This window comes from Bufo gargarizans, chromosome 9 (genome assembly GCF_014858855.1).
Source record: "Bufo gargarizans isolate SCDJY-AF-19 chromosome 9, ASM1485885v1, whole genome shotgun sequence".
Taxonomy (NCBI): Eukaryota; Metazoa; Chordata; class Amphibia; order Anura; family Bufonidae; genus Bufo; species Bufo gargarizans.
Genome location: NC_058088.1, coordinates 117,370,840 through 117,396,166, shown reverse-complemented (window position 1 = coordinate 117,396,166; position 25,327 = coordinate 117,370,840). Strand labels below are relative to the sequence as shown.

Here is a 25,327-nt window from a genome sequence, read left to right as displayed (position 1 = left end):
CCCCTTCCTCAGTAGCATACTCCCATCTTGTAAAACCTCGTAATTTATACTGGTGTTGGTTATCACCAAGGTCCGGACTGGACTCTGGAGTGTTTCATTCAGGGTCAATGTAGCATTTTTAGATATTATTTTAATGCATTGTTTTCATATCTCAATCTAAGTCATTGTCATATTTGTACCTAACATTCTGGTCTACAGATATAGGGTATCATATCAGATATTGATATTTCATTTCTTAGTTTTAAACATATGATAAAAATACACTTTAAAAGTATGTAAAAATATAAATAAATAATACCAAACATACTCAAGTCTGTTATTCCAAAGCTTTTTTAGAGGGTTTGTTCATCCTTCATTTAAATCTTCTTTTCATTGAAACAAACACACTTCACTTCCAAAAACGCACCTTATTACAAAAAACGCAGATGTGGTTTTGCTGCGTTTTTTACAAATTTGATGCGCCCTTTCTCCTCTTTCACTTCCCAAGTGTCCAATATTATTCAGAGATGTTATATATATGCTATCTCCTATTATGCGGTGTATATAGCAATAGATACAGTGGCAGTAGAAGAGGTGATAAGATGATAAAGGGGTGGCACGTGTGGGGTAGAGGGAGAGTCGTGGTGCTGGGAAAAACAGCCTGACAACGACTCTACATCGACACCCACACGGACCACCCATATTCTATATGAACCCGAAAATTTCTAACTCCGCATTTAGGCCTCTAGGTAAGAGACTACCAAATTCATAGATTTTTCTAGATTCCGCCCTTGATAGTCTCTCAATTTGGTTGCCTCCTCGCCAATGTTTCTCCACCCTTTCCAGTGCCATGAAAGACAGACCCTTAGGGTTTTGTTGATGTACGTCCTTGAAGTGCTTGGACAGCGAGTGTTTTTCATACCCTTTAGAGATATTATTAAGGTGTTCCGCTATCCTAACCTTCAAGGTACGTTTGGTCCGCCCAATATATTGTCTCTGACATTGACACTGGATTAGGTAGATAACATTGGTGGAGTTACATGTGAGAAAGTGCTTGATGGTCATGGTATGTGAGTTTTGTGTGGAGGTGACTGTGGTTGTTTTCCTTGGGAATTTGGTCTTCCTACATCCCAAACAACTACCACATCTGTAAAAGCCCTTCTGTTGGAGCCAGTTGGTTACTTGGCCTTTTTTCTTTTTTTCTTTTACTGAAGGAGCTATTTGGATTCCCAAATTGGGGGCTCTTGAATATATGATTTTGGGGATTGGTGGTAGGAGCATCCCTATAATTTTGTCCCTATGTAGATGATGCCAATGGGATTTTATAATGGATTCTATTTGTTTGGCCTGAGTGTTGTATGGTAAAATGATTCTAAACTCAGAATAATTTTCTTTTTTACATTTTTGTGTTGGTTCAAAGAAGGTTTTTCTGTCCAACTCTTTTACTTTGACAAGGGCCTCATTAATAATTGTATCTGGGTAGTTCTTTTCCTTAAATTGTTTGCTCATACTTATGGCTTCCTCCTCAAACTTGTCCTCTTCCGTGCAGTTGCGCTTAAGGCGGCGGAACTGCCCGAATGGGACGTTGGTTAGCCACCTTGGTAGGTGGCAGCTTGAGAAAGGAATATAGCCATTCCTGGCCGTGGGTTTATGGAAAGTGTTACATACATATTTGTTGTTTTTTCCTATGATCTCGATATCCAAAAATTCCACTCTCCAACATTGGGAATGAGAGAGTGGAATTTTTGGATATCGAGATCATACGAAAAAACAACAAATATGTATGTAACACTTTCCATAAACCCACGGCCAGGAATGGCTATATTCCTTTCTCAAGCTGCCACCTACCAAGGTGGCTAACCAACGTCCCATTCGGGCAGTTCCGCCGCCTTAAGCGCAACTGCACGGAAGAGGACAAGTTTGAGGAGGAAGCCATAAGTATGAGCAAACAATTTAAGGAAAAGAACTACCCAGATACAATTATTAATGAGGCCCTTGTCAAAGTAAAAGAGTTGGACAGAAAAACCTTCTTTGAACCAACACAAAAATGTAAAAAAGAAAATAATTCTGAGTTTAGAATCATTTTACCATACAACACTCAGGCCAAACAAATAGAATCCATTATAAAATCCCATTGGCATCATCTACATAGGGACAAAATTATAGGGATGCTCCTACCACCAATCCCCAAAATCATATATTCAAGAGCCCCCAATTTGGGAATCCAAATAGCTCCTTCAGTAAAAGAAAAAAAGAAAAAAGGCCAAGTAACCAACTGGCTCCAACAGAAGGGCTTTTACAGATGTGGTAGTTGTTTGGGATGTAGGAAGACCAAATTCCCAAGGAAAACAACCACAGTCACCTCCACACAAAACTCACATACCATGACCATCAAGCACTTTCTCACATGTAACTCCACCAATGTTATCTACCTAATCCAGTGTCCATGTCAGAGACAATATATTGGGCGGACCAAACGTACCTTGAAGGTTAGGATAGCGGAACACCTTAATAATATCTCTAAAGGGTATGAAAAACACTCGCTGTCCAAGCACTTCAAGGACGTACATCAACAAAACCCTAAGGGTCTGTCTTTCATGGCACTGGAAAGGGTGGAGAAACATTGGCGAGGAGGCAACCAAATTGAGAGACTATCAAGGGCGGAATCTAGAAAAATCTATGAATTTGGTAGTCTCTTACCTAGAGGCCTAAATGCGGAGTTAGAAATTTTCGGGTTCATATAGAATATGGGTGGTCCGTGTGGGTGTCGATGTAGAGTCGTTGTCAGGCTGTTTTTCCCAGCACCACGACTCTCCCTCTACCCCACACGTGCCACCCCTTTATCATCTTATCACCTCTTCTACTGCCACTGTATCTATTGCTATATACACCGCATAATAGGAGATAGCATATATATAACATCTCTGAATAATATTGGACACTTGGGAAGTGAAAGAGGAGAAAGGGCGCATCAAATTTGTAAAAAACGCAGCAAAACCGCATCTGCGTTTTTTGTAATAAGGTGCGTTTTTGGAAGTGAAGTGTGTTTGTTTCAATGAAAAGAAGATTTAAATGAAGGATGAACAAACCCTCTAAAAAAGCTTTGGAATAACAGACTTGAGTATGTTTGGTATTATTTATTTATATTTTTACATACTTTTAAAGTGTATTTTTATCATATGTTTAAAACTAAGAAATGAAATATCAATATCTGATATGATACCCTATATCTGTAGACCAGAATGTTAGGTACAAATATGACAATGACTTAGATTGAGATATGAAAACAATGCATTAAAATAATATCTAAAAATGCTACATTGACCCTGAATGAAACACTCCAGAGTCCAGTCCGGACCTTGGTGATAACCAACACCAGTATAAATTACGAGGTTTTACAAGATGGGAGTATGCTACTGAGGAAGGGGACAGTGTTTCCCCGAAACGCGTCTAGCGTCACACCTTTGGACGAATACCCCATCTTCTACCAAGTGCACTATAAAGAAAAAGAAACTCTTGGATCCATTGTTGAAATCATCGCAATACGTCATTTACCAGCGCTGATAGAGAAGGACTTTGCATATCCGGTTCAAATTTCCCACGGAGAACACGTGGGACGCGAGCAGCCCTGCAGCCGGGACGCTGGCTGATCCAGCTAAGCAGGGTCTCGCATTCAAGCCCTTACCTCTATCCGACGGCTTCAACTAAGGTAAGCCCACTATCCCAGTGGGTATAACATCCAGCTAACACCGATCAAATACATTGCCTGTGAAGACTGAAATTGTACATACAGCGATAATTCTTACAAATATAGTACATCAGTCAGCAGACGCATACGGTGCAACATTGGCCTATAGCGGCCAATTCGTCTATACTCACTGTGTTTCAAAGCATTTTGCATGGACTATTAGTGCCATATACTATAACACCTAGAAAAGGAGCAGAAACAAAGAGTGGGATTTCGTTCATATATATGGACTTTGACACAAATATTAGAGACTCATTCTCTACCATTATACAGCTGATTTATTCATTCAACTGAAACTGTATCCAAATCACTGGGCGAATATGAATATTTGTATCAATTTGTCTTCCACATAACAGACTATCGAATCCAAGTGGAGACACTGTGACACTGTTTTCTGTCCAGCATTGAAATTATCATTGTCTTTGTTATATACATTACAAATAGAGAATAGATATAGGAGATTGTTCTATCTTATGCATTTTATATTATTGTTTTTGCATTTTAACTTATATTAGTAATATTAATAAAACAAATACCTTATATTTCCATGTAAGAGTGACCAATCCTTCCTTTTTACATATTTACTTACCATTTTGAGGGGTGACTCATTTTTGGATTGGAGCACCTGTCCTGAGGGAAACAGAAGTGAGCGGATCCCCTTGTTTTTTGCCATATAAATACTGAAACTTCTCCTGCACATCCCAATAAGAAATACACACAGCCGTAGCCTTTTTTGCTAATTGACTGGGCTGTAATACGGACAAGAATAGGACATGTTCTATTCTTTCGCGGGTGCTATGGAACGGACATACAGATGCGGACAACACACTTCTTTTGAAGTCCAATTGAAGTGAATGGGTCCACATCCGACCCGCAAAAAAAAGCGGATCAGATGCAGAAAAAAATATACGGTCATATGCATGAGCCCTAATGCTGCATTTAGCAATGTTTGCTATTGTCTATGGTTTTAATGGCCAATAATGTACAGAACACCTGGGAATAATAATCTGTGGAAGAGTGAATGGCTGTGGCATATGAAATAATCCTAGCTAGTCCATTTACTAATAACTAAAAAGTTATTTACTAATAACTAAAAACTAATAATTTTTCCAATGCTCATAGTCCTCAATATGTCTTCAGACTCGAAGTGTTGCAGCCGTGGTTTTCAGAAGATATCTCTATAGAACTAGATGCAACAGAATGGCATGGTTTTGAAAGATGCTGTACACAACCCTTGTACTCTGCAGAGTGGGTTTAATTGTATAGCTTTGCAGTTACCATACAAGGAGCATGTGAAAAATTGGCTACTGTGTTGAGACTATAAAATACCGTACCAGTAGACTGTAAAATAATCCAAACCTCTCGACACAGTTTAATATTCTCCAGTGATTTAGTTAGCAGCTGAACCTACAAAAAAATCATAATAATGTAAAGAAAAGAAAGGAAGAAAGGAAACATTATTTTAAAACTCCACTTGCAACAAGGGTCTGGATATTATAAGTAGTTTTGTAGCTCTGCCCCTTACAGCAACAAGTTGAGCAAATCTTTTTAAAATTAAGCCGTTGATGAGGCTCCTGTACATGTTTCCGAACGTACTCAAATGGTTGTCTTTAAAAAAACAATTCTGTTCTGGAAAGCGATATTTGGTCATTTATTTGGCTCGGTAAAACCTCTCGCCTATCACTTGCTACTTTTTTAAATGCTGAAGGAGGGTGGTTGGCTGTTCCAAACCTCTACTTATATTTCTTGTCTAGTCAATTGGTTTATGTATGGTAATAGTCCATTCACTGACGTGTTAACCCCTGTGTAATACTTAACTTGTCACTAATATTGCAACAAACTTTGCATCAATTAAGTACAGGGAAATATTAGAAATGTAATATATTTTATCGAAGAAAATATGCCTGTTTCCATCTCTAGCTGCTCATTCATCCTCACCAGTCAAAATAAGCACAGAATATTACTTTATTTTAGAATGGGGAGGAAAATAATCTGATAAGTGGAGACAAGTTTTTTTTTCTGATAAGGTATATTACAAATATTATTTAAAAAATGATTTGGTTTCAGTACAGCTCTTTAAAATTCTTTACACAAACTGTTAGTCTACGACCTACGAGAGTTCTAATGAAAACAATTTTGACATTCTGGGGGGTACTTTACAAGTCTATATTCTGACAGAGTAGCAGACTCTTTGTTTATTATTCTTACTCCATTACATTACAGTGTGGTTCTATTTGGTTTATAACTCGCTCCTTTTGATACAATTTTTACCGCTTCTCTAATTTTGTCTAAAACCCATATTCAGTACTTGATTTCCCACTGATACAATTAATGTATCAACTCACGGAAATCTGTGATATTAGGGCTATCTTAGGGTTCAACATGGCTGATTCAACATAGTTCCCTTTTTCTGGATGGTATCTTTAAGGACAGGACGGTGTGCAGGGGACAGAAATTATTATGTATAAATCTACTAAACACAAGGCACTTAATAAGAGCTAAATTACACCAAAAATATAAGTATTTAATACAGTCACTACTGACATTCCTCTGATTAGAACAGTTCAGTTTCTTTTTTTATTTAGATTATGAGCTCCATTGGGGACAAATTGATGCTAAAGTCTGTAAAGCGCTGCGGAATATAGTAGCACTATATAAATGTGTAAAATAAATAAATAAATAAAATTCTCCATTCAACCTAGACCACCACAACAGGTTCTCCTAAAGACTGCAGAGTTTGCTGCTGAGACATCTTTGGCCAGTGGTGTAGTTATAGAGAGTGGCAATCACACCTGGGCCTGGGGGCTCAAAGACTCCTCTACACATACAAAGACATCAGTATTATAAATGGCACATGGTATACCTTTAACAGAATTTGTATTGGAGCAAAATCTGCTGCTGAAGAACATCATAATACACAGTGAGCTGCTGCAAAACATCCTCACACCTCAGCTGCTGCAGAACACTATAACATACACCTTAATGATATCATACAGGTACAGGGGGCAGAATTAAAAAAAATAAGTAAATTCTGGACAACGCCATACATAAACTATACACTATCGCTGAAGTACACCTAGTCTGCCAGGATTATTTGGAATTTGGAATCACTGCAACAAAAAATGACTTCAAAGCTTAATCTACATTGTAATTTAAAGTGGCTTTATTGTTTAGTACCAAATATGCTATTCCTGACACAGGACATAATAGTACGCCATGGCAGCAGGCGACTTGCCGCAATTTAACGTACTATTACGTCATGGTTATCGGACGGGAACCGGAGCAGTTATTCAGTTTAGAAAAAAGACAACTGAGGGGAGATGTAATTACTATGTATAAATATATCAAGGGTCAGTACAGACATCCTCCCATCATCTAATTATACCCAAGACAAGGGGACATCCTCTGCAGTTAGAGGAAAGAAGGTTTCTACACAAACATAGAAGAGGATTCTTTACTGTAAGAGCACTGAGACTATGGAACTCTCTACTGGAATAGGTGGTGATGTTGAGTTCACTAAATGATTTCAAGAGGGACCTGGATGTATTTCTGTCGTGTAATAATATAACAGGTTATATAGTTATTAGAATTCTAGAGAAGGGCCGTTGATCCAGGGAGTTATTCTGATTGGAGTCGGGAAGGAATTTTTTCCCCCCTAAAATGAGTAAAATTGGCTTCTAAATCGTATTTTTTTTTTGTTTTGTCTTCCTTTGGATCAACTTGCAGGATAAGAGGCTGAAGTGGATGGACAGATGTCTTTTTTCAGCCTTACAAGCTATGGGGCACATGTATTAAATTCCTAAGCTGGCGGTTGTTCTGCTGAAGTTGTGAAGAGGGACTAGCCTCTTCATAACTTCGGCAGATCCTCTGCCAGTACTAAATGCCTTCTAGCTTTATAGATGTCTTACATTTAGACCTTTTTCTACGCCTAAAACAGGTGTAGAAAATGGTAAATGAGATGGGCCTGCTGGACCATTCCCTTCTCTGCCAGCAACACACTCCCTTTTTTTTAGACCTGGCGTGAGTGAGGAAAAGTCTCAGATTGCGGCGCAAGTAGCTATTGCACCGCAATTTGCACCTGAAATACGCCTAATTTATGTTACTATGTTTGTAACCTTGTATTTGTAACCTTGAGTACATTGTAAAAACAACTAGGGAATTGCAATGGCATATCAGGGAACATATGAGGGACATTAACAACAAAAGGGGAAAAACCTGTTGAAGGACATGGCAATCTGGAGTGTGGACCCCAGTGGCGTACATAGAGAAGTAAGGATCAAACCAGGTCCCCCACACAATACAGAAGGGTTTCTGCCTAAACCCCTTTCAATGACCCCAGGGCCATTTTTTACACTGCCTCATTTGCTAAAAGTTGTTCCTTTAGAGGGTAGAGTCCTGACCAAGTTTTCACCGACAGTAGAAGAGAGGATGATCCCAACTGGGCCCCCTCTTGCCCTGGGCCCCATAGCTGTCGCGTGGTCTGCCACTATGGTAGTTACACCCCTGAAGGACCCACAATGTTTGAAATCTATGGGAAGAGGGGTAGACTAGCATAAGAGAGTGTGCTTCAGAAGGAGATTGAGTGGTAATTTTAACAACATTCTCCCCAACGGGACTTAATGAACAAACTGAACTATGGATGCTTTATATAAATTCACAGACTGAGTCTACTAATATCTAAATTCATTTATAGATACTGCTACTTGTCACCTACTGAGATACATATTCCTCCTTTTTGGGTCCTGCACCTTGATTCATACCCTTTCCCCTGTATTTGCTTGTGTAAATAGCTCAGTCTTACAGGTGATGAAACTAGGCCTAATTTACATAATTTAGTAGGCCAGTATATTTACAGTATTGGTCAATGGGAAGTCTTAGTTCTGTATAATAACAAAATCATGTTTTTGAAATTGATGTGAAAGATGCTTCAAGTGACCATATAATGGTCATAGACAATTCATCAGCAAAGGAGGCGACCCTGTAACTTATGGAGCATGCACATACATCAAATGCTTATGACACTATTTAGACAGACATGCCAAAATACTTTTAACATATTGACTACTAATAAGTGCAGGGGTGGGGTGCTAGTAGACAAGTGCTGGAGCAGCTGCAGGGTTTATCTTTGGGAAGGATTGAGCTCATCAGGGCGGCCACCCTGCTTATTCTAGCACCATAAAGGTATGACCACAAGGTGTTGCTGGCCATATTTGGCCAAGCTGCAATACCCCAGAGGGACCATTGCAAAGGTCTATTTAAGATTGACAGAGTTAATGCAATGTTTCTTCAGTTAAATGTTGTGATTTGTTATGTACTTTCACTTAATAGCACAGCATGGACAACATCCTGACAAATTGTGTTAGGGTGTAAGGAGATGGACTAGTTAGTGTGTGGAGGGAGGCTGAGCTACCCTAAAGACATACATGTGCTAGCTCCTGACATCTGCACAGGAAAATATTCACATTCCACTGTGGACATTGTTGAAGCGTACATTGCAAGTACAGAAACCCGTTGTAACGGACCGTTTCAGCAGACAAGGGGTTAAAATCCGTTTAGGCGATATGCCCCTTTCTGAGAGACAGGCACAGCTACTGCAGAACACCAACCTCCCGAACTGGATACAAAATAGCACTCCAAACTGGAACCTCACAAATAGCTGCCGGCAGACGAACAGGAAAAGCGTATCAGTCAGCTTACACTCCTGGCAATCAGTCTCCAACAGCATACAGGGAATCCCCCCAATAACGAGACAAAGCTCCGTCTTGAGGGTCAGCAGTGCTCTGACTGTACTTCAAGTACAGCCTCTTTTATTGATAAAAACCAAACATAGTACTGCCCACAGGGTTTTGAAATCCAACCAATCAGTAATTCACAACACACACAATGTAAATACAGCAACCAATCGTTCCCGCCCCCTAGAGGACCAGAAGGGAGACTGCGACACAGGACAGATACAACATATCCCCACAATGCATCATGGTTTCCTCCTCTCTGCCTGGGAGACGACCGAAGACAATCTAATTATCTCTCAGGACAAAGGGGAGATCACCAATACACATGTGGAGACAACAGGACAGACATCACCATTTAAACACACAATGGGACGATGGGACAATAGAACCACACCTAGCATATTCCTCCCAAGCTGACAAGTTACACTTATTATAAGTTGTTACAACTTTGTGAGATTACATTGTCCATACATATAACTTACATCAATTTAAACAGTATAACTTGGGGGACAAACCTATCCAAAATTCACTGGAATAGGTTCAGGGGTTCAAAAGTTAGCATGGGCCATAATCCTGAGGCAAGAGGCCTTCAAACAGCCCCCTCCAAAGCCCAGTGGCGAGGTTGGTTTCGCCACACATCTCCCCCCCCAGGGAAGACTAACCAGATACCTGACCTCACGCCGGTCGGTACCTGAGTTAGTCTGGCAGCCCACCCACAACCAAATACTGGACCTGCTGAATTTCGTAGCCTGTCTCTGTCCAGTGAATCCACCAAGATTATATTGGTAGCTGGTACTCCCGGTCTCTGAGTTGCTCCCTGGCTTGGAGTGGAGGTTGCTTTGTGGGCAGGGATCAGCGGTACTCTGCCCTGGTGCCAGCGTTACCACGGAAGAAGCCTGGTTGGAGTCTGGTTGTTGGAGGGGGAAACCGACTGTCTCCCCTTTGGCTAAACAGCCCTGTTGCTGGGGGACAGGACCGACTGTCCCTACCCCCTGTGCTGTAAGTGCAGAGACCACGGTCCCATCTGCACTGTTGTGGGGCTTACTGTCTCCCCCTGGTGCGTTAAGCTGCCGCTGGGAAGAGGGGGTAACGTGCTCCTCTCCCATACATACTTCCAGCCGCTGGGGAGGGCGACCGACCGCCTCCGCTCCCAATACAGTGTCCTGCTGCTGGGGAAAGGAGACTGGGCTCTCTATTCCCTGTAGGACACTCTGCCTCTGGGGGACAGGACCGACTGTCTCTGCCCCCTGTAACTCCGCCTGCCGCTGGGGAGGGAGGACGTTGCTCTCCTCTCCCTCCACTTCACACTGCCTTCCCGGCATATCACTCTGCTGCTGGGGGGCAGGAACAACTACCTCTGCCCCCTGTAACTCAGCCTGCCGCTGGGGAGGGAGGCCGCTGCTCTCCCCTCCCTGCACTTCACACTGCCGCTGGGGAATGGAGACTGGGCTCCCACTGTCCCGCAACCGTAACTTCCAATGGAGGTCCACCCAACGTGGCAGCTGACCGTCACCTTCTGCCCGGTATAGTAGGGTCTTAGACACTAGACTCTTCACGAACTTCACGTATTTCTCACCTGGATTGGGTCCGAAGAAGTTCAGCCGCAACCACATCATACGGTCAAATTCCTCAACAGAGTATCTGTACTCCACTGCTGGTTCCATCCTGGTGCTTTTAGGGTCGCTGTACTGAGACATGCGTTGCCCGTAAATTGTAGAATCCACAGAAATGGTGTCTCCTGTAGCTGTCCTTCTGGCTGTAGGAACGCTCCCGCTGCTTGCCACCAATGTAATGGACCGTTTCAGCAGACAAGGGGTTAAAATCTGTTTAGGCAATATGCCCCTTTCCGAGAGACAGGCACAGCTACTGCAGAACACCAACCTCCCGAACTGGATACAAAATAGCACTCCAAACTGGAACCTCGCAAATAGCTGTCAGCAGACGAACAGGAAAAGCGTACAGTCAGCTTACACTCCTGGCAATCAGTCTCCAACAGCATACAGGGAATCCCCCCAATAACGAGACAAGGCTCCGTCTTGAGGATCAAACAGTGGTCTGACTGTACTTCAAGTACAGCCTCTTTTATTGATAAAAACCAAACATAGTACTGCCCACAGGGTTTTGAAATCCAACCAATCAGTAATTCACAACACACACAATGTAAATACAGCAACCAATCGTTCCCGCCCCCTAGAGGACCAGAAGGGAGACTGCGACACAGGACAGATACAACATATCCCCACAATGCATCATGGTTTCCTCCTCTCTGCCTGGGAGACGACCGAAGACAATCTAATTATCTCTCAGGACAAAGGGGAGATCACCAATACACATGTGGAGACAACAGGACAGACATCACAATTTAAACACACAATGGGACAATGGGACAATAGAACCACACCCAGCATATTCCTCCCAAGCTGACAAGTTACACTTATTAAAAGTTGTTACAACTTTGTGAGGTTACATTGTCCATACTTATAACTTACATCAATTTAAACAGTATAACTTGGGGGACAAACCTATCCAAAATTCACTGGAATAGGTTCAGGGGTTTAAAAGTTAGCATGGGCCATAATCCTGAGGCAAGAGGCCTTCAAACAGCCCCCTCCAAAACCCAGTGGCGAGGTTGGTTTCGCCACACCCGTAAAAAAGATGCAGAGCTTAGTCTGACCTTTGTTGGCATTAATGGCACGTCAAACTGACACAGGAAGTGGAGAGCAGTGAGGACTAGACCAGTGTCTGTACAGCAGTAGCAGGGAGATCGGTGGAGGTAATTCTTTTTTGTTATTTTTAACATTGCCTGGCTCTTTTGTTTAACAAAATATCTCTCTGGGAAATACCTTTAGTGTGATATATTACTACCCCTATATTGTTAAACAAAAGTTAATGGCTTCATGGTAAACAATATAATGCAGTGTTGGGATCTGTGAGGGAACAGTGTCAGTGATGACAGATTTCACAGGATTCAACAGTTTAAAAAGTCCAACATTGTTTATATTATATCTATATTTCATCCAACATAAGATAATGTCATCCAAGTTACACGATCACTTGCATGACTCCACAGCAAAAATAAACCATAAACAGTAACATAAAGCCCTTGCTTGTCTGGGCGCTAACTAAACCGACTCATCACCTCACCTAGGTACTTCATAAACACACGATCAGCCTCTCATCAGCCAGCAGGTCATGCAGCTTCTAGGCACTGACACTGAATAAGCATTTCAGCCCTGTACTTATCCCCACAATATTGAGCCCAGCACCTACAACTGGGTTTGCCTTGGGCTAGGGGAAAGTATTGCACAGGATCGGGGAGGGAAGCGCGGGTCCCTCTACTAACCGACGCACCATTCCATAAAAATTCAGGCTCATAAAACACTTTAAAGTAGAGTGCCTCAGCAAACTAAACTTTGCTGAAACCAAACAGCTTTCTTAGATTCTTTTACCTAACCCATCTGAACATTCTAGGTAAAATTTACCAGCCACCATGTTATAGTAGAGTAACCTCTTCCCGCATATGGACATAACTGTACACCTAAATGTAGGTTACTGCAATCGGATGTACAGTTACGTCTGAACTGTTAACGTAACTGTTTCACAGCTCCAAAGTCTCCAGCAGCCACAAAGGTACCAATCAGAGTGGTCCCTTGCCGGTGATCACCCTGATTGGTTAGTCTGTTCAGCCAATTACTTTCAGTTAATACCTTCTTGCTGCCTCCGATGCCCCCCTACTGCCTCCGATCTTCCACTGCTGCCTGCGATGTGCCCCACACTGCCACATACTACTGTACGGAGCTCTCTCTCCCATTGGGCATCCATGATTCATTCGCAGGGTCCAAATGGTTGTCATGGCAGTTATAAGCTTTACAAAGGTCTCCAGGCTTACCAGGTACCAAAGCCTGTGAGGCCCTCCCAGAGGCAGGGTCTGATCAAGCCAAATGCCAGTGTAAAACTTTGCTTTAGGTGCAACCAACTGACCTGGCTCACCCTGCCAGTATAAATAAAGTTAAGAACAAAAGAATTGTGGGTGGGCACTCAAACTATGGACTAGGCAGAAATAAATTTATTATAAGGTCATTAGAATATAAAATGTTACAATAAAATACAAACATAAACAGTCCTAGTATCAATAGGCAATTCGCATGTATGTTACATATAAAATCCTAGTATTGCTAGGCAATGCAAAATGTATATCGAGACCTGCAACATGTACAATCCTAGAGTTGCAGGCAATGCAAATCACAATGTGTGTACTAGGACCTGCAACAGTATAGCAATGGGACTGAAAATTGCAGGACTGTGAAGATTAGGTTGCTTGAGACATCCAAACAGTCAATAAGGACCAGTCTTAGTGAATGCTATCACAATGTCTCTAATCATGAAGTTCAGCAAAGGTATGTTATGACACAATGCCTCTGGTAATAAGTGCAAGGCTAAACAGCCATCAACGGAATTCCTCTGCTGAACTTCATGATTAGAGACATTGTAATTAGCATTCACTAAGACTGGTCCTTACTGACTGTTGTCTCAAGCAACCTAATCTTCACATTGCTGCAAGTTTCAGTCCCATTGCTATACTGTTGCAGGTCCTAGTACACACATTGCGATTTGCATTGCCTAGCAATACTAGGATTTTATATGTAGCATACATGCGAATTGCCTGTCAATACTAGGACTGTTTATGTTTGTATTTTATTGTAGCATTTTATATTTTATTGACCTTATAATAAATTGCTTTCTGCCTAGTCCATAGTTTGAGTGCCCACCCACAATAATTTTGTTCTTAATAGATGAATATTGCAGTGTATTCTACCAGACATCAGACTACTGGTGGGACTGGTAAAAAAAAAAATAGTGTAAAATAAAAATTCCAATAAATAAAACAAAAAAGCCTTTTCAAATATCCGCTCATTTATAATTGATTAAAACATTTACAAAATGAATTAAACGTCACATAATTTATATCACCATATCCATAACGACCTGATCTATATAAGGATCATGTTAGTTATCCCTCACTGTGAATACTGCAAAAAAAATAAAAAAATTATAACATTGACGGAATTGCAGTTTTTTTACCTCCCAAAAATGGTATGAAAAGCAACCAAAAAGTCATAAATACCCCAAAATGGTACCAATAAAAACTATAGTCTGCCCCGCAAAAAACAAGCCACCACACACTTACTTTAACGGAAAAATTAAGTTATAGGTCTTCGATATGGCGATGCAAAAGATGCAAAAAAAAAAAAAGTTTTTAATCAAGATTTTATGATACAAAAGTAGTAAACATGAAGAAAAAATATATCGCCATAATCGTATCAATCCTCAGAAAAAAGTTACATCAAATGTACCACATAGAGAACCCCCCCAAAAATCCTCACCTCCAAAGAAAATAAAACTACAGTCCATCCTGCAAAAAACAAGCCCACACACAGCTACATATAACACCAATATGAGAGTACTGGCCCTAAAGTAATAGCTGTGAGGTAGCAATAAAGCAGATAACCCCTAAAAATACACTACATAGCAATTGATAATAGAAAAGCGTTTATTGTACAATTACCAAATATAATAAAATACATATATAGGTGGCTTATACAGACACAGGACAAAACACAGGCTACATATACTTTGTCAATAAATAGTTGCAGGTAATCCCAAACACTCCTAAACTAACAGCAAGAAAAAATCCCACTAGACAGATATATAAAGTAAATGATAAATAAATGATCCAGTCCCATATCAAAAGAAAGTGACAATAAGTGCCACATTAATGCGCAAATAGAAGGGTTTAACCCAGAGTGTATATAAGGGGTAGGAGTCAAAGTGACAAAAACAAAAACCCAGAGACATAAATGATGTGTAACAGAAAAATAATAAATAAACCATATCACAACATAACAGAATACAATAATGAAAGAACGAACAAGACAGAAAGTGAGCATGCAAAGTGACTGTGCAACGTGCAAAGTGCAGGGTGCAAAATAGGAGTGCAAAATGAAGAACACGCATGTTGCAATAAATACATTAAAAAAACATAATAAATTAGAATATAAAGTCCTGATCAAAAGTTTAAGACCACTTGAAAAACTGCAAAAAATCATATTTTACATTGTTGGATCTTAACAAGTTTCCAAGTAGAGCTTCAACATGCAAGAAGAAATGAGAGTGAGACAAAACATTTTTTGAGCATTCAATTAATAACGATTAAACTGGAACAGGCTGTTTTTCAGCTGATCCAAATTTTAGGACCACATGCCTTTAAAAGGCCAAATCTGTGCAAAGATGTGGATTCATTGTCATTTTCTGTCACACGTTGTGATGGCAAAGGCAAAAAAACTCTCCCTTTTTTAACGTGGTCGGGTTGTTGAACTGCATAAGCAAGGTCTCTCACAGCGTGCCATCTCCCACACGCAGTAAGACAGTCATTTGGAATTTCTTAAATGATCCTGAGGATTATGGAACAAAAAAGTCAAGTGAAAGACCCCAAAAAATTTCATCAGCACTGAGCCGGAGGATCCAATTGGCTGTCCGTCAAGACACTGGACGATCCTCGACCCAAATTAAGGCCCTTACTGGTACTAACTGCAGCCCCATAACCACCAGACGGCATCTGAGACTGAAGGGCTTCAAAAACAAAAAACGTCTTCAAAGACCTAGTCTACTTGAACGGCACAGAACTACTCGTTTGGACTTAGCAAGAGAGCATCAAACATGGGACATTCAAAGGTGGAAGAAAGTTTTATTCTCTGATGAGAAAAAATCTAACCGTGATGGTCCTGATGGTTTCCAATGCTACTGGCATGACAAGCAGATCCCACCTGAGATGTTTTCTACGTGCCACAGTGGAGGGGGCGCCATAATGGTCTGGGGTGCTTTTTCCTTCAGTGGAACAATGGAGCTTAAGGAAGTGCAGGGGTGTCAAACGGCCGCTGGCTATGTCCAGATGTTGCAGAGAGCATTCCTCATGACTGAGGGCCCTCGTCTGTGTGGTAACGACTGGGTTTTTCAACAGGACAACTGTACAGTACACAATGCTCGCAAGACAAGCGACTTCCAGGAGAATAACATCACTGTTTTGGCCCATCCTGCGTGTTCCCCTGATCTAAATCCAATTGAGAACCTTTAAGGGATGGATGGCAAGGGAAGTTTACAAAAATGTTGCAGACAGTAGATGGCCTACGTGCGGCCGTCTTCACCACTTTGAGAAATGTTCCCACTCACCTCATGGAAACACTTGCATCAAGGATGCCTAAACGAATATTTGAAGTGATACACAATAACGGCGGAGCTACTCATTACTGAGTTCAAGTTTGGAAGTTGGATTTCTGTTTTGGGGGGTTTAGTATTTTTTTGGAGGTGTGGTCCTAAACTTTTGATCAGCTGAAAAACAGCCTGTTTCAGTTTATTCCGTGTTTTCATTAAATTGAATGCTCAAAAAATGTTTTGTCTCACTTCCATTTCTTCTTGTTGTACTGTATGTTGAAGCTCTTATTGGAACCTTGTTAAGGTTCAGCCATGCTAAATATGATTTTTAGCCATTTTGCAAGTAAACTTTTGATCAGGACTGTACAACGTATATATTTATCTGGTGGATGGCAAAGCACTTCAGATATACATATATAAAACAATGATAAAATAGCCAGTTATAATCAAAACCATATAGAATAAAATTATGACACATAATGTGCAATAATAATTTTATTCTATATGGTTTTGATTATAGCTGTTTTATAATTGTCTTATATATCTATATCTGAAGTGCTCTGCCATCCACCACATAAATATATACGTTGAATATTCTCATTTGTGGTCGTGGCTGCGGAAGATGAGACACTGTGGTGAAAGGAACGGCTGGGTAGCCAATAGAAAACTAACTGAATGGCTGGTGGTGTGCCCTTAGCCAAGTGCATGGGTAGGCCTATAAGGGGGAAAAATCTAACCTAGGAGATATATATATACTGTGTGTGTGTGTGTATATATATATATATATATATATATATATATTTATATATATATATATATATATAGTTCAAGGAAAATGGCGGCACTGGTGCAAACAATGTCGAAGTTAGGGTGCACGTCCCAGGGGGAATAGGCTTCTTACCCCAATGTATAAATACAGAAAAACGGGCGGCACTCCAATGGATAAAAATAAGCAAACCTTTATTCACCCAGGTGGTGCAACGTTTCGGCTCTACACTTGAGCCTTTTTCAAGCAAAGATACAACTCAAATCACAGCATTATATACAGGTGAATCAATTTGCATATCCAACATGTGATCACACTCCACCCAGTGGGTGTGTTACAGATCGTGACAATCATGTGTAAAACAATGTAAACATATCATATTAATAAGTAATGAAAGTGCAGATCAAATGAGAAAACACATGTATCATACATGTCCTATACAATGTGACTATAATAAATAACGAAAGTGTCGATCAGAACCACTGAACTGATCGATCAGTGCGCTTTGATCTAATATATCTTACAGGGGGGAGGAGCAGAGAGGAGGGGTGATCATGCAGACATACCTAAGAAGCAAGGTGATTCATATCATGCCGCTACTCAGCGTTGTTTACTGTTCATTGCGCATGCGTAGCGCAGCACCAATCAGGTATATGTATGCAGGAGGCGTCCGGTGTCGTCAGGCCAAGCCGGCGCTCAGACATAGCTTCAGCGTCATGGATTTATATGTATGTATATATATATATATATATATATATGTAGAGTAACAGGAGTTCAGGGCAGCACACCTTGTAGCAAGTACTGGGTGCCAGCGATGTCAACACTCTACCACAGTGTCGAATCAAGAATAAATTAAATAAATACACCGCAGCACATCCAATGGTGAAAAAAACTGTGGAGTCCTTGGGTGAATAAAGGACCCCACCGTTTTTTTCACCATTGGATGTGCTGCGGTGTATTTATTTAATTTATTCTATATATATATATATATATATATTTATTTATTTATTTATTTTTAATTATTTTTTAATTATTATACATGCATGCTTAGAGAGCCAAATGACAGAAGGCTTTGGATATTTCTGCATGTGGGTTAGGAATCTATCCGACAAAACATGAGGATTCCAGCGACCCATCTTTCGGGTGACATGCCCAGGCACGCCATGCCTGGAGGCTGCAGAAGCTGCTCCGATTCGAAAGGAATGCCCGGATATGACATTAGGATCAAAACCTAAGCCGGAAGCTAAGGATCGGATATGCAAGAGGGGATAGGTCGAGGGTATTAAAACGTAGAGAGCTTAACTGGATTCACAGGTTGGGCAGCTTGAAACCTTATGGTTTAAATGTAGAATATAACTTCGGGGATGTTTTGTAGGGATGGCTTGCCTCCTGTGTTAGGATGGATGCTACTAGGTGTTACGTGTATACACTAAGAGAGTTATATAACTAAATTTTTCTTTTTTCTTGCTTCAATAATATAATATTACTATTTGTTCTTTCAGTTTTTTACACAGATCACGTACACTTCACTTCAGGAGGAATGGCAAGTCTGGTCGGGGTGATCGCAGCATACCGTACAGGAGAGGGTCATTTCAGATGCTCTGTCCTCTATTTTTGATTCTTTATTCTATTTTTGATTTTTTTATTATATCCCTGTATACACTGCATGTGGTTTAGTCTGGCGAGCACGGTGGGATTGGTCGACTAGGATATAAAGCCTGGGTGATACGGTTTTTACATGTTACCTACACTCTGTGGCATCTGTGTGCCCACAAGAGGAGACCCCTCTCGGGTAAGATGGCGGCTCAGTAACCCTAGTGATGTCTCTGCATGGACCGCGGTTTCCGTGGTCATGACAGGACTTCACCTGGATAGTACACATGGACACCCTGTTTCCAAGGGAACCCTTGTCTTTCTGAGCTGCACATACCCTATTGAATGTGGGTTGGATGCTCTACACTGAGTGACATGGCACATGGGCATCTCTCCATAAAGTAAGATGGCGCTGGTAGTAAGTTTTCGCTTACTGAGCATGCGCCTGGAGATAGATGTCCAGGCTCAGAAAGATGACGCTGAAGCTATGTCTGAGGGCCGGCTTGGCCTGACGACACCGGACGCCTCCTGCATACATATCCCTGATTGGTGCTGCGCTACGCCTGCGCAATGAACAGTAAACAACGCCAAGTAGCGGCATGATATGAATCATCTTGCTTCTTAGGTATGTCTGCATGATCACCCCTCCTCTCTGCTCCTTCCCCCTGTAAGATATATTAGATCAAAGCGCACTGATCGATCAGTTCAGTGGTTCTTATCGACACTTTCGTTATTTATTATAGTCACATTGTATAGGACATGTATGATACATGTGTTTTCTCATTTGATCTGCACTTTCATTACTTATTAATATGATATGTTTACATTGTTTTACACATGAGTGTCGCGATCTGTAACACACCCACTGGGTGGAGTGTGATCACATGTTGGATATGCAAATTGATTCACCTGTATATAATGCTGTGATTTGAGTTGTATCTTTGCCTGAAAAAGGCTCAAGTGTAGAGCCAAAACGTTGCACCACCTAGGTGCATAAAGGTTCGCTTATTTTTATCCATTGGAGTGCCGCCCATTTTTCTGGATTTATATATATATATATATATTTTTTTTTTTATTTTTTTTTTATTTTTTTTATTATTATACATGCATGCTCAGAGAGCCAAATGACAGAAGGCTTTGGATATTTCTGCATGTGGGTTAGGAATCTATCCGACAAAACATGAGGATTTCCAGCGACCCATCTTTCGGATGACATGCCCAGGCACGCCATGCCTGGAGGCTGCAGAAGCTGCTCCGATTCGGAAGGAATGCCCAGGTATGACATTAGGATCAAAACCTAAGCCGGAAGCTAAGGATCGGATATGCAAGATGAACTGTGAGGATGTGAGTGAGCCATTTTTGAATGGAAGTAAAGGACTAGCAGGCAGAGCGTCACCTAACACGGTGAGAAGTTTTTTCCAAACTTTTTTTTAAAAATATTTAATTGCCATCGGGGGACCAGTTTGGGAAGTTTTGGAAGATACAAGATGGAGAACAAAGTGATCGGACTGCCATTCTAATTGTTCCTTTGTCAATCCTCTATTCCTGAGTGAGGTGCTGGTAAATTCCCCGGGTCTTAAGAAACCATAAAAACTTAAATACATGGCAGCCTTAATGATGGTGCTAGGATATGGCCCAAAAGGATTCCCGTCTAGTGAATTAGATAGCTTCCTGAACAGGTCGCCTGATGCTGGATGTCTAATTGAGGTGGAACCCTTGCAACTTTTCTGAATACCCCTGAGGGTTGCTTTTACCACCTGAGATGAAAAAACTGAAGCACTATCCGGATGCTTGAGCATAAAAAAGAATGTATGTAGTTTTATTGGTGTTGTCCCGGGATATGAAAGCGAGAATTTGTTAAATATTTTCCATGCAGATCCTAGTTCCTGGCGGTATTGGCTGACAGTGACCTATGGATGAGAGCTTTTGCAGAAGCAATGTAGGAATTTAGTCCATTGTCAGGGTATGGAAGGCTGGCGGGGTTAGTCCTGTTTGGCCCGGTTCTGCCATTACCTGGAAAAAAGCGGGGAAGTTAAATCGTGAAAGGGCGTCTGCCGCCAGGTTCTTAGAGCCCTGGATATGCCTGCAGAAAAAAATGGAAATTGTAACCGATTGAAAGCCAGACCAACTTGCGTAAAAAGGACATAATTAGGGGTGATCTGGATCTTCCCTTGGCGAGTATTTCAACTATAGACTGGTTGCCTGTAATAAAGACGACTAGGGAATTAGCCCAGTGCCTAGCCCAAACTTCAGCTGCTGCTATGATAGGATACATTTCTAGCAACGGTGAAGATTTTAGGGCTTCCTCGTCTGACAATATTTCTGGTGGCCAAGGACCTGCAAACCAGTGTCTGTCAAAGATTGCAGCAAAGCCGCTGGAAGCGGCTTCATCCGAGAAAACCGTGGGGGGAAGCAGGGCTCCATTGTGGAACGAACAAGTAAACACCATTCCATTGGAACAACAATCTATCCCACATTTCCAGGTCGGCTAAGGCTTGTGAATCAAAATGAATGGGAGAGTCCTGTTCGGCGGCCGTGGGTAGTAACTGAAGCAACCTGAAAATGAAGGCCCTGCCTTGGGGCATGACTCTTGTGGCAAAGTTTAGCATGCCTAATAAGGACTGTAAATCTGCCTTGGTGAGGGTATTAGATGTTACTTATTTGGATATGGTCTCTTTAATTTTTGTCAACTTTTCTTCTGGAAGCCTTACTTCCATCTTGACGGAATCCAGAACGATGCCCAGGAATGTGACGGTCGTGGAAGGACCCTCTGTTTTTGAATCTGCAACTGGAACGTTAAGTTTTGAAAAAAGTTGCAGTAGGGAAGCTAGCCTGTCAGGCTCATGACCTGGTTCTTCTATCAAAAGAAAGTCATCTAGATAATGAATAACAATTGGGCAGTGGCAATGGTTAACCAAAATCCAGTGCAGTGCTTGCGCGAACTGGTCGAACAACCATGGACTACTTTTGGATCCGAAAGTCAACCTGTTCGAGAAGTAATATTTATCCATCAATTTGATACCATAAAATTTCCAAAGCTGTGCCTGGACAGGCAGCAGCTTGAAGGCATCAGCGATGTCTACTTTTGTTAACCATACGCCTCTTCCCTGCCAGCAGGATCAACTGGGTAGCTTCATCTACTGAGGAATAGTGCAATGAAAACTCTTCGGATAGAATCAAAGAGTTAAGACTGGGTATGTGAGAACCGTGAGGAGCTGAAAGGTCGTAAATTAAGCGCTTTTTTATTTGAAAATTTCTTTGTAACAATTCTGATAGGGCTAACCCTCCAGTAGTCAAAAGGAAACTGTAGAAAAAGGACCGATGAGAAAGCCCTTTTGGAGCTCAGACTGGAGCAGGGTACTTACAGAACCAGGATCCCTTACTGCAGACAGAAGATTATTTCCCTCCCAGGTGGACTGAGGCAGGACTACGAGCCCCGTGTGAAAACCCCCCCGTGAAGCCGGAAACCAAAAATTGGACGAAGGAAGGATTGTGGTGATTCAGCAGAAGGGAAGCTCTACATTGACCCCAACCAGTCAGGAATGCTTTGAAGATCTATGAGGGCAGGTGGTTTGGGGGTGGGCCCTGAAGCAAACTGAGCAGACATGGAGAGCTCAACACATGTTATAATTGCAAACTGCTAGATTATAGTTATTACAGATTTGACTTTTGCCTAGCAAAACTATGGGTCTACCCAATTTATCCACTGCTGGAGCCTGCCTTTGGAGGCTAGATGTACCAGGGACGTGCCTATCTTGAGAAACGGAGGCTAAATTGGGGCACCAATCAGACGAATGGAGAATGGACTGGCAAGATGCGCAGGAAGGAGATATAAGACCTGCGAAGTGCCGGCAGAAAAGCTCGATATCTAATACGGCCCAGTTGGTGACGTGCCTAAACTGAGTAAGGCGGCGGCTTTGGCTGAGAAGGAGTGGTAGTAGTCGTAGAAAGCGAAACCACCATACTTATTCCCCAGGTCGGTGACCCTGTAGAGATAGATATCCAGTTCCTCACGTCTCTCTGGCTGGGCAGAGCAAATAATGTCCCTGAAGAGACTGAAAGCCAGAACAGATTCTGGTATAGACAGTTTCTTATTTAGACGGGCGTCTTTGGACTTGAGGATTATGGACACATCGCCGCTGGCGATTGTCTTATTCTCCATGGTATAGTGGGTGGCGATAAGTATGGAGGCTAGATTGACATCCTTCCCTGACAAAATATCCTTCCTAATATTCTCGGGGACGAAGTGGGAAGGCGCGATGTCGGGCGTACTGGGAACCCTACCTGGAGAGAGGCAGCGGGAAGTGAAGGGGACTGAAACAGGTTGGACTGAAGTATCGGCCGTGGAGGTTCGGGAATCAACAGCAAGCAGCCAAGACTGCATATCCGATACCGCGCTGGAGATGCTGTTGATGGATGCGTGCAACTGTTGCAGGTAGAGTTGGATAGTGGACATGGACACTTGATCCTCAGCAGGAGCTAATGTGCTGGTAACCAAAAGTCTATATAGTTCAGCCTTCCGAGCAGAGGCTGGATGGCGAATGCCTCGATGGTTTAGTTCCACAATTAACCTAGGTACGGTCCAGCTTCGCAGAGACATGCAGCTAGCATGATCGGAGGGTTGAGATTCCGGAACTGAGACAGCGTCTTTGATATCAGATACTTGTGACATGTCTGCAACTGTGAAGCAAGAAAAAATTGAGCCTAGGCATGACCTCGAACTAACCAGAGCAACCCCGAAATGTGCAATAGAATAGAAGATGAATTGGTTTGATAGATGAGAGCAGACGGAAGGACGTGGAAGTAAGAAAATTAAGGCGAAGAGAGGGAAGTGACCGGCTGTTGGGTGCACTGTTACCTGGGTTGAGATTAGCTGAAACCTGGAGAAAAAACACGAATGCAAAAAACTATGAAGGAATTGAATGACGGGACTTTGCGATGACATGTAAACACGAGTACGGGCAACAACGTAATAGAAAATGGAACTTAAATAATGACCTGTCGGGCGGAGGTCCAGTTGTGATATAAGGTATGTGGCCTGGCTGATGAACCAGGCTAATGACCTAGAAGCATAAACCTGGCGGTATGGCAGGTTAGCCCTGAGCAAATTTGTACTACGTGGCCTGAGTAACGTGACAGGCGGTTAACATTAACAAATGTGACCTGGCAGACGTGGCAGGTTGACCCTGATCGATTTGAGCTAGATGGCCCGAGACAGGCAATGGATATTAACAAACGTAACCTAGCCGATGTGGCAGGTTGACCCTAAACGAATTGTACTACGAGGCCTGAGTAATGTGGCAGGCGGTTAGCATTAACAAACGTGACCTGGCGGACATGGCAGGTTGGCCCTGACCAATTTGAGCTACGTGGCCTGAGTAACATAACAGGCAGAAGATATTAACAAACGTAAACCTGGCCGACGTGGTAGGTTGACCCTAAATGAATTGTACTATGTGGCCTGAGGCAGGCGGTTTAACATTAACAAACGTGACCTAGCCGGCGTGGCAGGTTGGCCCTAATCAATTTGAGCTAGGCCTGAGTAAAGTGACAGGCGGCAGATGTTTAATGAACATAAACCTGGCCGACGTGGCAGGCTGACCCCAAAGAAAAAAGAACTATGACCTGTTGGCATAATAAAGTACATAAAATAAAACACAAACCTGTGAATGCAGAAGGTATAAGCATGAAATAAACGTGAATCTTGAGCAGAACAAGCAGAGATGAGGACTGTGCCTTTGACCTAGACAGAAAGCAAGGAGGCAAAAGAGGGGTTTGTTGAACCGGTGATGGCGACTGAGAGGACCGCAAGAACTGAAAGCAACAGGCAAGGCATAGGCAAAAAAAAAATCCAAGTCTCTCTCTCCAACCTCCGACGGCTGCAAGGGAAGAGAGAGGGATCCTGATTCAAAGTATGCCAGTAACTCCTGTCTGCTTGCAAGTCCTACTTTCATTCTCTTCCATAAGCATATAAAGGGTTAAATTACCCTTAGCAATACATGGATGATATGGGTGTGAATTGGCCGCAAATTCATTGCAAATTTTCTGTCCACATGTCCTGGTCATATTAGTTTTTTTAATCTAATTTCCTAAATTCTTAACTGTTGGTTCAGATGGATGATGTAAATTTAATATCAGAATTACACATTATGACCTGCATTTTTTATATATAGGAAGGTGTTGCATGGCATGCTAAGCGTTAAGGCTGAATTGCTCAGTAACCGCCCTACAGTGACATGATGTTATGACTAGGGTTGAGCGAACCCGAACTGTAAAGTGTGTTCGGCACCTGAACATTTC

The 25,327-nt window shown here is 41.9% G+C and overlaps 1 protein-coding gene across 1 annotated transcript in view; it reads right to left on the bottom strand.

The window, feature by feature from the left end:
- TEX11 (testis expressed 11) overlaps nt 1-25,327 on the bottom strand; it is a 1,226,647-nt gene that overhangs the window by 140,682 nt on the left and 1,060,638 nt on the right. Inside the window, exon 25 of the mRNA XM_044268992.1 lies at nt 5,047-5,134. Within this exon, the coding sequence (XP_044124927.1) occupies nt 5,047-5,134 (88 nt within the window). The remainder of the gene's footprint in view (nt 1-5,046; nt 5,135-25,327) is intronic.